Here is a 14,679-nt window from a genome sequence, read left to right as displayed (position 1 = left end):
TTATGCCTTAATAGTTTGGACCACTCCAAGTTTAACTTTAGCCATACCAAGCCACTATATTTGGAGTGGCTTGGTATGGCTAAAGTCGTTTGAGCTGTTTGCTCAAACAAACTTAAAATTGTTTCATTTTTAAACTCGTGTAACTCTTTCTAGAGCTTTTTTGTTTATTTTTTTTATCCTCAACGTTCAGACAAAAATTATTGCGATTTGATTCTCTTTTTTTGTTTCTCTTTCAACTGAAGATGACAGCCGGGTTGATAGATTCAACTTTCGGTGTTTTAAACAAACACAATTTTGCTGTAGCAATCCTATGTTTGTGTACCTCAAACAACCTACCCACCGACCAAACAAATTCCTTCTGTGTGTTTTTTTTTCCAAAACCTATACCAAATCGTTTGTCTCATTGATGTCAATAAACTTTGTCAATTTTGTCGCGTCATCGCAATTTTGACGAGCATTCTTCGAAAATCCAATCCATATATGTATTATCGTTGGTTGCACTCCTTTCTGTTTATAGTTTTCGTGTGGAAGCTTGCTTGTTTTGAATGCACATATCAGTGACTGTTATTGTAACCACACTTGTGAAAAATGACTTGATGGAAGTAACCCAATGTCTTTATTTTCGCAACTTTATTCGCGATTATGTACTGATTTGATTTCACATTCAGACTTTCATGACTGATTGTTTCGAGACTTTTGAATTTCATTTAACTCATTTTCGGGCAGTTATGGTATTTTTTCAGACTTTAGCAATTTTATTTCTAATTTTCGAGCCATTTTTCCAAGTTCCGCGACTAATTTTTAAACTTTAACTTTTAAACTAATTTTTATAACAACCCGATGAGTTTTTAGACTTAAGTAATTTCCAGATTGTTCCTACTTTTTAAGAGACTATCGCGACTATTTTTCCGACTATCGCAATTTCAATGCTATATGTTCTGACGTTTTACGCGACTACAAAACTAGCCAGGCTAAATTTTAGTTGAGGAATGAAAGTCGGGGCGATTTTCAAAATCTGGAAGCAAATTTCAAATTCTAGACCTCCACATGGTGGTTCCATAAGTAACCTTTTTTGTTTTTAAAGCAAATTTTTACAAGCTGAAGAGCTCTTTAACAGATAATATCCAAAAATGTATTATCTTTTTTCATGTTTTTGAGTTTTTATTTTTTGTCTTGATACGTTAAAGACGTTTTTCTAAAACAATTTATTTGCCGTTTAAGCTTTGATACTTTCCTTTTTTAAGTTGCACTCAGTAGTCATACGATCTGATTTAAAAAGAGATTGACGTTAAGTGTTTTTTTCATGTGTTTTTTTGTCTTCTGTCTATAGTCGTTTTGTCTTGCGTTTGTGGTCCTAGTTAGAATGCAGAGCTTTTTCCTCTCTATGTTTGAACATGTGTCTGCTTTTTTGTATGCAATCATATCTCGCTATTTTTAGGTTGTTACCTTATACCCTAACCATTTGTACCGCTCCAAAATTATTTTAGCCATACCAAGCCACTCCAAACATAACCATCAATTTTTTTGAATCACCTTTCCATGCTTCTTAAGTCATTTGGTTAAATTAACCCTGTCTAATTGTGGTAAATTTCCAAAATTTGTTCGCCAAAAATGGCACCTCGACCTGATTCTAGTTTCATATTCCTTAACCAAATTTTTCGAATGCGTTTTTTATCCATGGTTCGCTCTCCTATAGCCGCTATCTTGTTGCAAATTACCCGATGAGCCGAAGAAACTCCGTTTTGATTTTCCCCCAAATTTTTGAAACCTTTGATACCCTTCACCGTGATTGCCAATGTATTTTAATTCATTTGGTTAAATAAACCCTGTCTAATTGTGGTAAAGTTTCAAAGTTTGTTTGCCAAAAACAGCGCCTCGACCTGATTCTTGATTCATATTCCTTAACCAATTATTCCGAATGCGTTTTTTATTGATGGCTCGCTGTCCTATAGCCGCTATCTTGTTGCAAATTACCCGATGAGTCCAAAATTTCCGTTTTGACATTTCCCCAAATTTGTGAAACCTTTGATACCCTCACTGTGATTGCCAATGTATTATCGCATTACTTTAAACCTCTCGCCATTTTTTCTCCCCGTAACTTTGTTCCTGCCCGTACGATTGAGTCACTAGCATTTTTACTTGAGAATTTATATTCCTTTTCATATTTGTGACACTGTCTTCCTCAGCTGTTTATTCAAACAAAACTCAAAACTAAATTGTTTTCTTTCTAAAACCGTGTAACTTGTTCTAGCGCTTTTTCGTTTAGTTTTATCTTCACTCTTAAGATGAAAATTATTGCGTTTCAATTCTAGTTTTTTGTTTCACTTTCAAGTGAAATTGAGAGCCGAGCTGATAGATTCAATTTTCTGTATTTTAAACAAACTCAATTTTGCTATAGCAATCCTACGTTTGTGTACCTCAAATAACTTACCCACCGACCAAACAAAAACCCTCTGTGTTTTTTTTCCCATACTCATACCAAATCTTTTGTCTCAATGCTGTCAATAAACTTTTTTAATTTAGTCTCGTCATCGCAGTTTTGACGAACATTCTTCGAAAAGCAAAGTCCATAAATGTACTACCGTTGCATTTGTTTCTGTTAACAGTTTTAGGGAGGAAGCTTGCTTGCTTTGAATGCACATGTCAGTGACTGTTATTGTGATCACACCTGTGAGAAATGACTTGATGGAAGTAATCCAATGTCTTTAATGTCAGTGGTAACTGAAGTCCGCGGTCTAGTGCGCAGTAGGAATTCTGTTTGACACACAGTCGTCGTGAAGCTGTCCTGATGTAGTTATTTTGATCCAGAAAGGTTGAAGAAAAGCTGTTTGCTGATGTCAACTAGCTGTTCCAATACTCCTTCAAACTTTGGGGCCCAGGTGGTTTGATTTTCTATTTGATTTTTCTCTTCTCCAAGTACTCCTGAAGCAGTTGATTTCAGCGTCAACTGGATTTCTAGTTGGCAGTTCACGCCGACTGAAACACCTCTGGATTGCCATTGCACAGATTTCAATATTTAGGTTTTATGTTACTTCAGTGTGTACTGCACTAGCAACTAGGCAGGTAATTAGGCAGTAATACATCTGACAAAACCTTTAGTTGTTTGTATAGACGTCAAAAAGACCAAAGAAGTCAACTCCTGGTTCCTGAAAAGTGACCTGTTTGGTCGAAAACCTGAACCCATGTATGTCTGCTTTGATTGATTGATTATCTCACCAGTATTTATCACCTAAACTCTCAACAGCGTACTCCCCTGCGGCATATGTTACGAATTGCCCCCCCCCCCCAAAAAAAACGACATAAATCAAGGCCCAAAGGTTTTTGATTTTGTAGCTAAAAAAGATTCTCTTTCCGTTTTTTGCAAAAGGGGATAATTAGTCGAAAAGATTCAAGGAATCAATTGCTGTTCAATTAGAAGGAATTAGAAGGAATTCAATATTTTAAGCGTTTCTTTTATAACGAAAGGCTTGAAATAACTTGCTCCAATTCGCCAGCGGTCAATGACAAATTGAAAGTTTTGCAAACTTCTGCCGTTTTTAAATTCGATTAAAACTAGTATTAAGTACCATGAAAAGTTTACTTTTTGTGAGGTTTTCACACCTTAATTCTGATTTTTAGAACACTGAAAATTGATTGATTGATTTTTACTTTCGGTCCTTTGCCCATGAAAAATTCCATTAAGTTTTTAGAGAAATGTTTAATTCAACTCATTATCTGTACAAAAAAATCTAAGCTCGGTCGAATCATTTTGAAGGCGCTTTTTGACTATTATCCGTATAACTGCATAAATCTTGAAACTTAAAAACCGTTTTTCCCAACGTTAGACAAAAAAAGACTTTAGACTTAAGACAAAATTTGATGAAGACAAAATTTACTTGAAAACTTAGCCGATTTAAAATGGTGCAATTTATTTTTGCAAATTTCGAGTTTAAATTTTTAACCTAAAAATGGAAATTATCTGGCTTCCATAAAAATTCTTTAAAAAATTTCGCCAGAACTATTTCGTAAAACAAAATGCATCATATGAATTCTGCCAAATTTCGAAGTAAATTTCGTCTTCATTTTTATCGTGTAAAGTTCACCCAACGTGAAAAAAAAACGCGTTTTAAATGTCAAGTTTTGTAAATTTCGTCCATTTAATTTAAATCAGCTTCGTATCACCTCTCATTCTTTTTATGCGTTTCTCAATGCGTTTTCGCGTGATTTTTGGCGCTCGATTGAAAGTCAGGTATTTCTCAGTTTTGCAGAGGCGCGGCAAAAAAAACCAATCGACCATTGACGCTAATAAAAAAATACTTTCGTGATCAGCGCACCTGAAGCCAATCTGAACACGATCTGCGCGACTTTCACGAGCTCTTTATTTTTTTTTCAATTTTTAAATTTAATAAACGGTTTCCCATGCTAAATTCATTTTTTTTGCTGGCCCAGTAATGGCTATATTTAAGTTTATTTTTTCAGAAGGTCCTTTTTTGGTATTTGAATCTTCCTTAATCTGTTATCTTTGCATCAAAAAGCATTTTTGATTTTAGCCCGGGATATAGTTTCTCCATTTTTTTTGAGATGGGATGTACTTGCTATTTCATTTGTTTACATGTTCGCGACTTATGTTCAGACTGTTTTGATTTCGATTCTAACTTTCAAGACTAATTGCCTCGAGACTTTTGAAACTCATTTAACTCATTTCCGGGCAGTTAAGGTATTTTTTTCAGATTATAATGACCATATATTTCTAAGTTTCGAGCCACTTTTTCCAACTTCCGCGACAATTTTTAAACTCTAACTTTTAAACTAATTTTTATAATACCCCGATGAGTTTTTAGACTACAGAAAATTCCAGATTATCTCGACTATTTAAGAGACTATCGCGACTACTTTCCCGACTATTGTAACTTTAAGGCTATATGTGCTGACGTTGTACGCGACTACAAAATTAACCAGGCTGAATTTTTGGTTGAGGAGTGAAAGACGGGGCAATTTTCAAAATCTGGAAACAAATTTCATTTTCTGGACCTCCACTTGGTGGTTCCTTAAGTAACCTTTTTCATTTATTAAGCAAATTCTTCACAATCTGAGGAGCAGGTTAACAGATAGTACCCAAAAATTATCATCTTTTTTTCATGTTTATGAGATTTTATTTTAATACATTTTATTTGCCATTTTAGCTTTAATACTTTCATTTCATTGAAATTAACTTCAGTAGTCATACGATCTTATTTAAAAAGAGATTGACCTTAAGTGTCTGATCTAATCTCCATTGAACGAGCAGACATTCAAACCACATCAAGAATTTTCATGTACTCGTGCACGTGCAAACCTTTTTACGAAGCTAGAACCGAGCTTGGCTTCTCATCTGACAAGTTATAGATGTAAACGTCTGCTGTCATAGGTCACGAAGGTATTATGCCAGTTAATATTACAATCGTGTTCAATTTCAAATCAGATTTGTGACCTTTGACTTTTGTACCATTTGATCTTTGCTGCAATTTTTGCTTTCGACGCACAAAAGTGTGCCAGAATAAGTCTGATTATTGCTAGCACACCTTGCACCATTCAGAACGCAGTAAAAAAGAAATAATAAATGTGTAGCATAGGTGATTGTGATTTTACAAAAAAAAATGTCATTCTTTCGCCACATTAGGTTTTTGTTTCTAAAGACTTTCGAAGCCCTGCTTTGGTAGCGAGTTATCATGATGGCTAGCAAATAAATTCAACCGGTTTGATCACACTCAAGGAAAAGAAAAGCGCATGGTGGAACTTTTCCGCTAGATTCTAAGTTCCATAAAGTTAAACTCGGAAGGGTGCAAGTGTGGAATCATATTGGAGTTTTTTCAGTCGTGATTCGGATTTCAAAGAAGATAATTCAAAAAATTCTCTTAACTTTCAATTTCACTAGTAGCTGAATTAAAAAGAGCACCTAGTGTCATTTTTGACATAGACGTTGCAGTTGCATTTTTTGACTAACTGTTATGTTACTAATTTATTCATGAGTCTCAATTGTGCTATAATAAACGTTAACTGAGAATACCTGGTTTGACAAAAAAAGCTTGTCAAACAATTTTCTTATATGAAAAAATGCACATCATACAATTTTATACAATAACATGCGCTGAAAAAATTTAAGAAAACTCTACAATTAACATTTTCTGAAAACTTGTTATAGTTTTCAGAAAATGTTAAAACTTGTAATAACTTTATAATAGTTATTATTCATTATATGAAAATTGTATGCAAAACAATTTACCATAACAAAAAAATGGGTTTTGCTGTCATTTTTGGTGTTTTGTTCGAAAACACAACTAAAAGTTTACTCTTTTACGAGAAAACCCATAAATTAAATGGCATAATGAATTGCACAGATACGCTGCGTTTGAAGTTATGCCGAGCGAGTAGATGTATTAAATCTCAACATTATAGGTAGAAACTGTACCCATTTGTATATGGCTAGAAAGGCATTTATTCAAAAAAAACTTTGTGCTTAAAAATTGTGGCCTATTTTTGACAAAATAAAATTTATCTTATCATACAAAAAAAAGAAAAAAATTTCCATTTCGATTTACAAAAAACTCAGTCAACTTGCATTTATTTGTGCAAAAAAACTCAGCCTGGATTTCGTTATAGACAAAATGCAAAAATTTTTGCATGCAAAATTTTGCTTACGGAAACTATTTGCTTGCAGCATATAGACATGATTTTGCAACAAAAAATTCCCCGGATATTTGGAAAACTGTATAATTAGTATTTTTCGCGTGGAAAAAATGTAAGACAAGAAATTTTGGTTGCATGAAGTTGTATGATTATCATTTAATGTGCATGGGGGTCAATCCGGGTAAGTACAAAATTGTACAACATTTGTAGAGCACGGGCAACCAAATATTCTACATATTTGGCTTCGGGGATAGTAAATTTATTCTGCATCCTCTGATTTACCCCATTGCCTTTTCGTTTTTATTTGACGGTTTATCCAGGAGGGTAACAGCATTTCCAAAATGATTAAATTTAAACAGATTGTTCCTGTTTTCGAAGAAAGTGAGCTAATATTTGTGCTCGGGTTGGTTTTTATTTCTCCAGACCAATTTTGATTTTTTAACTTGAAATTTTTGACGAATTTTTTTTATATATCATCTAAAAGTACTGATGTTTTGATCACATTTATAAAAAAGATAATTTTCTTGTCATCATTGTTGGTAATATTTTGACAGTATGAAGATTGCTAATTTGGGATAACTACCGTGCAACATACCGCGTCCATTACAACCGCGTCCATTAAAATGAATTGAGGCAATCCATTTGGTCTTACTATTAGAATACGAGACGCTTAAAACATAACTTCGTACTAGACTTAGCGTTGGGGGATAAAACGAAAAAAAAATGCAAAAAATTTTTTTCACTCACTTCAATTTTGAAAAAAAAATTGACATAATAGTGCAGTCGCAACATCGAGGGCTTGGCCCTGTTATACAAGCAGTCTTGCTCTAGCCTTTTTCATGGGAGGAGCAGACACTGAAATACTGTCGGAAAAGCAAATGAAAACCCGCAAAGGAGTTTTATTACAAAATAACATCATATCGCGGCTGTTTTGCAAAATCTTAAACTTTTTTCTTGCCTGTTAAGACAGTCCAAAATATTTTAAGAAAATCTGATTCAATGCATTTTTAAACCCCGAGGATACCAAAACTTAATCATTTCTGCAAATAGATTTCGATTTTTGAAATTTGAATTTCCTATGAGCTCCATAACGTAGATTAATCTTTAACTTTAAATTCGGAATAAAACATGAATCGGACTTCAAAAAGAATTACAACGTTATTTTTTTAATTGTAATATTTCAAAAAAATTTAAATGTAAAAGGTTTGATGAAAGCATTTCTCAGAAGAGAAGTATTTTTACGTTATTTTACTTTCACAGTTTGAACAAGTTTATCTTGTTGTTGCTATACTTTTTGATTTCCAAAACAGAAAATTACAACCTAATTTCAAACACGCCAACCAATTTTTAAAAGTTTCAACGATTTTAAAGAGGCCAAAAACTACAGCAAACTTAATGTTATAAAGAAAAGAATATATCATTATAAGGTAGTTTCAATTTTCAGAATCTTTAATGATTGATTCTTCATTTGCCTCACTTGCGCACTTTGAGAAACTGGATTAATCGGTCGTACAGAATTTCCCAGCAGTACAGAATTTCCCACTTTCTTCGCGAAAAATTCAAGATTTCAAATCATTTGAATTATGATAAGTGCGAGTATACGTTCGGATTAATAGGTATGCAACACAAAAACATGCTAGGTTTTGTTGGGTATATGGAATTTTGGTGGACTATCCAAAATTCCAAGTTTAAACTAAAAATTAATGAAGCATCGTAATGACTATAATACAGATTAAAAACACCTTCATCAATTGGGGTGAGAAGCTGAACTGATTATAAAAAACTTTTCTCAAGCCAGTCTTTTGGCGTACTTTATCATGTGAAAAAGTCAAAAAAAAATCAGACAAAAAATAATCATCTTCCTTTTTTTGTCAAAACACATTTCTCAAAAACTAAATAATTTCATCTTAATTTTACTCAGTTCAGCTCAATAATCATTTTCTTAATTGCTTCATTTTTGTTTCAAGTGACATAGGTCATCAGAATATTTATACAGCCATAAGTCATAGATCATGCACTGTGACGTACATAGATTTCATTGCAGAGTTAATATCACACTGGTACCGCTAAAACAATTTCCCTGAAATAAGAACCTCGAACCTGGTACGTAATAGGGCTCTTTTTCTTTCCCCCTCCACCTGCAAGTTTTTTAGAGTAAATTTTCTGTTCACATTGTCAAATTTGGCATACTGACTAATTAGGCCATGACAAACTATTAGTCTTCATACTGAACCTTGCAAAACCACTCGTTACACCATGAAATTGATACTTATGTGAGGTTGGGGGAGGGTGGGGGGGGGGGGGGGGTGAGAAAAAAAGAGCCAACGGTTGCAATACGGTGTTTTGCATTTGAGAGAAAGGGGTAGGCATTCGTTTTGTTCTAGATGAGGGGGGGAGGGGGAGGGTCACTGCAGGTACTACTAGTTGAAGTGTTCTATTTATGGCGATATATATTCTAAATAAACAGTTTAATATTATTATTGATATTAAACAGATTAATATTGGCAGATCAGTATGCGGAACTAAACTAAAACCATCATGAAATGAAGCAACACAAAGACGTCATTTTAAGCAGCAGTGTGAGTATTGCGAAGGATTGATTAATAGGCCAAAGCATTATTTCTACCTGCAAACCTGTATTAAAAAGCTGGACAAACATCATGCAAAGCTAATCTACATCCAACTTTTGTTTTCAGGGGTGGATTAGCAACCAAATAAGGTTTTCTTGTATATCAAAACCCTCAATCGCATTGAATTTTTACCATCGCAGATGGGTATTTTTGAACTAGATTGATGCATGTAGCAATTGAGGGTTTGAAAAATACGTTCATAACTACGAAATAGAAATAGACAAGAAGAAGGAAACTTCTGGCGGATTCGAACCGGTTTAAACCTTTCGTTTCTGTCAGATGTTGTTGTTTACAGGTTACTCGCTTCGAACTCGGTTCCAGTTCGTTCGTCGCATTCGATACCACATTCCACTTCGCTTTCGCTATTTTTACTTGACGACTGGTGGTGTTTCCTTTTCTCGGGCCTACAAAACGGCTTCTCACTCTCAGTTCGGTTTCTTCTCCCGGACACCCGAATGCGCGGAGATTCATGTCGGCGGCATGTTGCTTTCAGACACATCAGGTGTAAGAGTCCGATCAAAGACAACAGTATAACACAGGAACTGTTCAACACAGTCATGTATATCTTCCCCCGGTTTGATGCTAACATTATTACGATACTGATTGAAAGTATCATGAAGATCATCAACAGCATCTTTGGAGCATTTTTCTGAAAACACGATTTCCGAGAAACTTTGCTTTCAATTCTGGGATCTAAAGATCCACTGACCGACATAGAGGGTTGCTCCTCAAAATCTTTAGATTTGCGAGGTGCCGTCGAAATCTCGATTGAAGATCCACCGGGCGGATCTAGTCCAAGATTCATTTCTGAGTTGGACCCCTCAGAGGGTGTCCAATCTGAGAACTTCTTATCACAGCATGTAAAACAGTGGCCGAACAAGAAGACTTGAGTCGAGATGGCGATCATGAGAATGTATATCAGACATATTTGTCCGAGTGAGCTCCATTCTGTTAATATCGAGGGAATAACACATGCAAGTGTAACTGACACCGCAGTACAGTATACGATTGTCATAAATTTGAAGTCAATCGAAACTCTTGACTTGTCAAGTTTGGGTTTCAGGTTCAAAACCCAAATCCAAATTCCGAGGACCGCAAAGAATCCCATGGAGACCGAAAAGCAAATATCTTTGCCTATATCTACATCGCTCGGAAAAACAATCGCGACAAAGAATGATGCAAAAGCCGCAATGTTGTTGAGTATAACATGGCACAGGATTCCAGTTTCACTTTTTTGATTACCATCAGCTGGACTGACACACACTCGATATAGTCCTGTAGCTAACCCCATCAGCAAAACAGCTACTAACGCAGCAGCTGCAATCTTTACTTCGTCTATACTCGTTTTTGGCCCTCGTGTTTTAGAAGCTTCCTGTCTTTCAGTTTTGGGAATCAGATCTGGATTTTCTGTCATAGACAAAAATGCCATACTTTCCTGAGTCCTGCCTGGTTTAGAGATCCTGGTTTGCATCGTGGCAGGAGCAACGTCAATTGCCATGAAACTTCGGGTGAAGTGAGTGCTACATTTACATTCCAAGAACCTCGAGGGTTCAAAGTTCTCAACGATACATCCCGATTCCTGCAGGACGTTGTTTTGGTCAAGTCTGAAACATCTAGGGTCTTGTACTTGTTGACCTCTTGTCATCGGAATTATTACAGTCATGCTGCCCCACAAAGCATCCACTGAGAACTTGTCGTCTCCAGGAGCATTCAAAGTGATCGTCATAATGTCACTTGCAAGAGACAAATGGTCTTCCAGTTTGAAAGTGAACTCGGTTGCATCTCGATCTGTGATGGCGACTCCGATCTCCACAGACTTCCTGAAAATATCATTTCATATTTACATATTCGTTTAATTCATTAGTTGCGCTTTTCGTGCCCGTTTGAGTTGTTGTTAGCCCGGTACTTGGGGCGCATCCAGTATGCTCTCTTCGACTCAAAAGTTCTTTTTAAGAACATTTAAAAAGCTGCAGCGCTGTGTTGGAGGGGTGCAAAACGGATAGTTAGGGGGACGTTCTGGTCTATCCTTTTCATTTAAGTATTAGGTACGGATTAAAGCCAGATACTAATTGCGCCTAGTCAAGAGCATATAACTCTAATCTCCGAACGCGTTTTGTCTTGCCTTCCACTACCTTAATTTGCTAGCAATCTCGTAAGATTTACAGTACACTGGCACCATCAAGTAGATCCATTATAATTAATGGCAGACCATGTCGAAAGCTTTAGGCAAATTTAGAGCGACAAGAAAAGTCCCTTCGGGTGGTTGCCGTTGATTAAAACCTACACTTTTGTTAAACTGGAGAGTTGACCAAATCGTAGCTGTCAAGTGAAGAAGAAAACAAAGCTGATGCGCAGCATTTTTAAGGGCCTTCGTATAAGTTTGCTGGGTTAAAATGTCTAAAAATTGTATCACCGGACTTAAAACCATACAGGACGGCAAAAGTTTGATGATTTAACGTCTGATTGGTTACGTTAACGAGACGAACTTAGAAAAATTCCATAATTGTAGTTATTTGTTTGAACTTTAAGACAGGTTAAAAAATCCGCTGCAAAATCCATTATAAGAATTATGGGTTCTTAGTTAATTGTATTAGATAAAAAATCCAATTCAATTTTGTTTCGAATTCAATTTTTGAAGAAAAAAATAAAAACGTCATATCTAAGAAAACGAAAAGCAATGAGCAGTTAAATACGCAGTCCATATAAACATCTTGAGAATACCTTTAGCACCCCGCCATAGGGTTGAGTTTTTAAAACTTGATGAAATTTTATAGATTGATGAATTTTTTTTGAAGCATAAAAAACGGCATATCTCAGAAACTAAGAACATTCGAGCAATGAAACTAGGAGGCACAATCTGCAAATTATGAGAGTACCCTGAATCCATCCCACTTAGGGATAAAAAATTTCAAATTTTGAATGTTTTTTTTTTAAATTCAATTCTAAAAAAAATTGAAAAATATTCAGAAACGTCATATCTCGTAAGCTAAAAGCATGAGGAGTCACCTTCGGAGGCAATGTTTGAAAACCCCTGAGAGGAGAGTACGGCGACAGCACTTCACAACAGGGTTGACAATTTCGAATTTTAGAAAATCTTTTTAAAAAATCATAAAGTACGTCATATCTCTGAAGTTAAAATTTTTAGTAGTCAATACAGATGTAAAACTTGCAACGCCTGAGACTAGCCTAACAGCACCTCCTTCACACAATGAGTTGAAAATTTCAACTTTTTTCACGCTTTTTACTTTAAGTCATTTGAAAATTTATAAAAATAAACGTCATATCTCGGAAACTAAAACAATTTCAGCAGTTATATTTTGAGGCAAGATTTGGAATCTTCCCTGAGACCTCTCTGACAGCACCTACAAGGTTGAGAAATTCATTTTTGCCAAGTTTCTATATACAAGTTCTTTGACAATTTTTGAAAAAAAAATCAGAAAAAACTTTATCTGCGATGCTGAAAATATTAGAGCATTCATATTTGGAGGCAAGATTTGCAAAGCTCGAAAATACCCTGACAGCAATTCACACTATTGAATTGAGAATTTCAATTTTTTTCAAGTTTTAATTACAAGTTTTTTGAATCTTAAATTTTTCCAACCTAATTTTTCACGCGAAAAAAAAACATGAATGAATCGTCGTATCTCGTAAACTTAAAAGTTTTGGCTACACATATTTGGAGGCCAAATTCGAACCACTAGGAGAACCCTGATAGGATTCCACTTACGCTTTCAAACTTGGCGACATAAACACTAAACAAGCTGGAAAATTGAAAAATTTTGTTAAGCATTGCAATATATGATATAGCTTGAACGTGCAAAAATTCTTCGGTTAAACATGCTAAAATAACACGTTGAAAAAGCTTAAAACTAGCATGATAGTGAAGCCTGCATTTCAATAAATAAAAGATAATAGATAGTAAGAATATTATCCCCAATGATGTTACCGAGGAAAATTTTCCAACCCTATAAAGGAATAACTTGATGATTAAGAATATTCCAAATTTGCACCTTATAAGGAATATTTGAGGGGCTGTTTCCCAAATTTCCCAAAACGCAATTTTTCAAGTCAAATTTATAAAATGGGATGATTCCTATTTTGTTGACAAGTTTTTGCTGCTACGTTTCAGGGATGATAGAGTGTAACGGACCTCCGACGCTTCAAACAGATGAATGAACGTATCAAGATGAATATAAATGAACGTGAAAGTTGTTTTTAGATAAAATATTTAAAAAACGAAATTAAACCAACAGTAAAATCGACGAAAAATCCATTAACGCTTGTGATTTAAATTTTGAACAATAAAAATAATTTTTAAATAAAATGGTCAAATCTCCAAAACTAAACGGTATCAGATCTTCATATTTTTAAATCATAAACGAAGCCCTGAAATGGCCGACAGCATACTACTGCACTTTCCATACTTAAAAAAATATGAAACGTCATTGGCAAAATCATCAAAATTATAATCCAACGTATTTATTTTTGCACAGGCAAAGTTTCGCTTCGCAAGCTCTAGTTTCGCTTCGCAGCCCGACAAAAGTTTCGCTTCGCAACCCGACAAAAAGCAGCTCTACAAAGTGAAATCTAAAAAAAATAGAAATAAGGCTCGAATTAGTAAAAAATCAGCGAAGTCTCGGATTTTATCTGCAACCTAGAGATTATGAGTCTCACGCACTAACCACTCAGCCACAGAAGCGTAATAAATCACCAACACAAGCTAAAAACACAGCAGAGAATAGACACTATTGCAATTTATAATGCTACAGATCGTGATCATAGCAGAAGAAAGTATCACCAAATAAGTACAACTTTTAATGAACACTTTTATTTGCGAATTAGGCTAGAAAAAAGCAGATGGGTTCTAATAAACTGCGCTGCTCGGAACTAGGAAACCAGCAAATGATTTGGTTTTGCATTTTAAAGGAACGTTTTCCTCGAGTCTCCTCTGAAAATATAGTTTTCGAATGTGGCGTTTTAATTTACATTTGTTTTAGTTCACCCACTAGCAACCAAACTGTGTTATTGAAGAATTTTGTGTAACATGCTCATTAAACTCAAATGTTGAGAAAAAAGGAAACTAATACTGTGCTAACGATGAAATGTAGTATGCGTTGAAGCTCGGTGGTTCTGAAATTAGTATTCGTTGGAGTTCGGTGGTACTGAAATTGAAATACTACTTAACAAATTCCACAACGAAGCATAACAGTAGTAGTAATAGTAAAAAAAAAACTCCAGTTTTCGAGTAAACGAGTTGCAGAGCAATTACATAAAGAGATCAAATTCAGGCTTCAGTGAAAATAAACAAACAAAGGTTACGTAGCAGTATTTAGGCAACCGCGTATTTATACTCGTCATTAAGCAGACAAATATTATATTAACCAATCAGAATCGAGATAGGGCA

At 35.0% G+C, this 14,679-nt stretch overlaps 1 protein-coding gene across 3 annotated transcripts in view; it reads right to left on the bottom strand.

Annotated features, from left to right (window-relative positions):
* Positions 1-8,939: 8,939 nt before the first annotated feature.
* LOC134841317 (uncharacterized) overlaps positions 8,940-14,679 on the bottom strand; it is a 37,986-nt gene continuing 32,246 nt past the window's right edge. For all 3 annotated transcript variants that reach the window (XM_063857218.1, XM_063857219.1, XM_063857217.1), the window contains exon 3: positions 8,940-11,095. In XM_063857218.1, the coding sequence (XP_063713288.1) occupies positions 9,565-11,095 (1,531 nt within the window). In that variant the 3' untranslated portion in view covers positions 8,940-9,564. The remainder of the gene's footprint in view (positions 11,096-14,679) is intronic.

Source organism: Symsagittifera roscoffensis, chromosome 3 (assembly GCF_963678635.1).
Source record: "Symsagittifera roscoffensis chromosome 3, txSymRosc1.1, whole genome shotgun sequence".
In the NCBI taxonomy this organism is placed as follows: domain Eukaryota; kingdom Metazoa; phylum Xenacoelomorpha; order Acoela; family Convolutidae; genus Symsagittifera; species Symsagittifera roscoffensis.
This window is presented reverse-complemented; position numbering and strand designations above follow the sequence as displayed.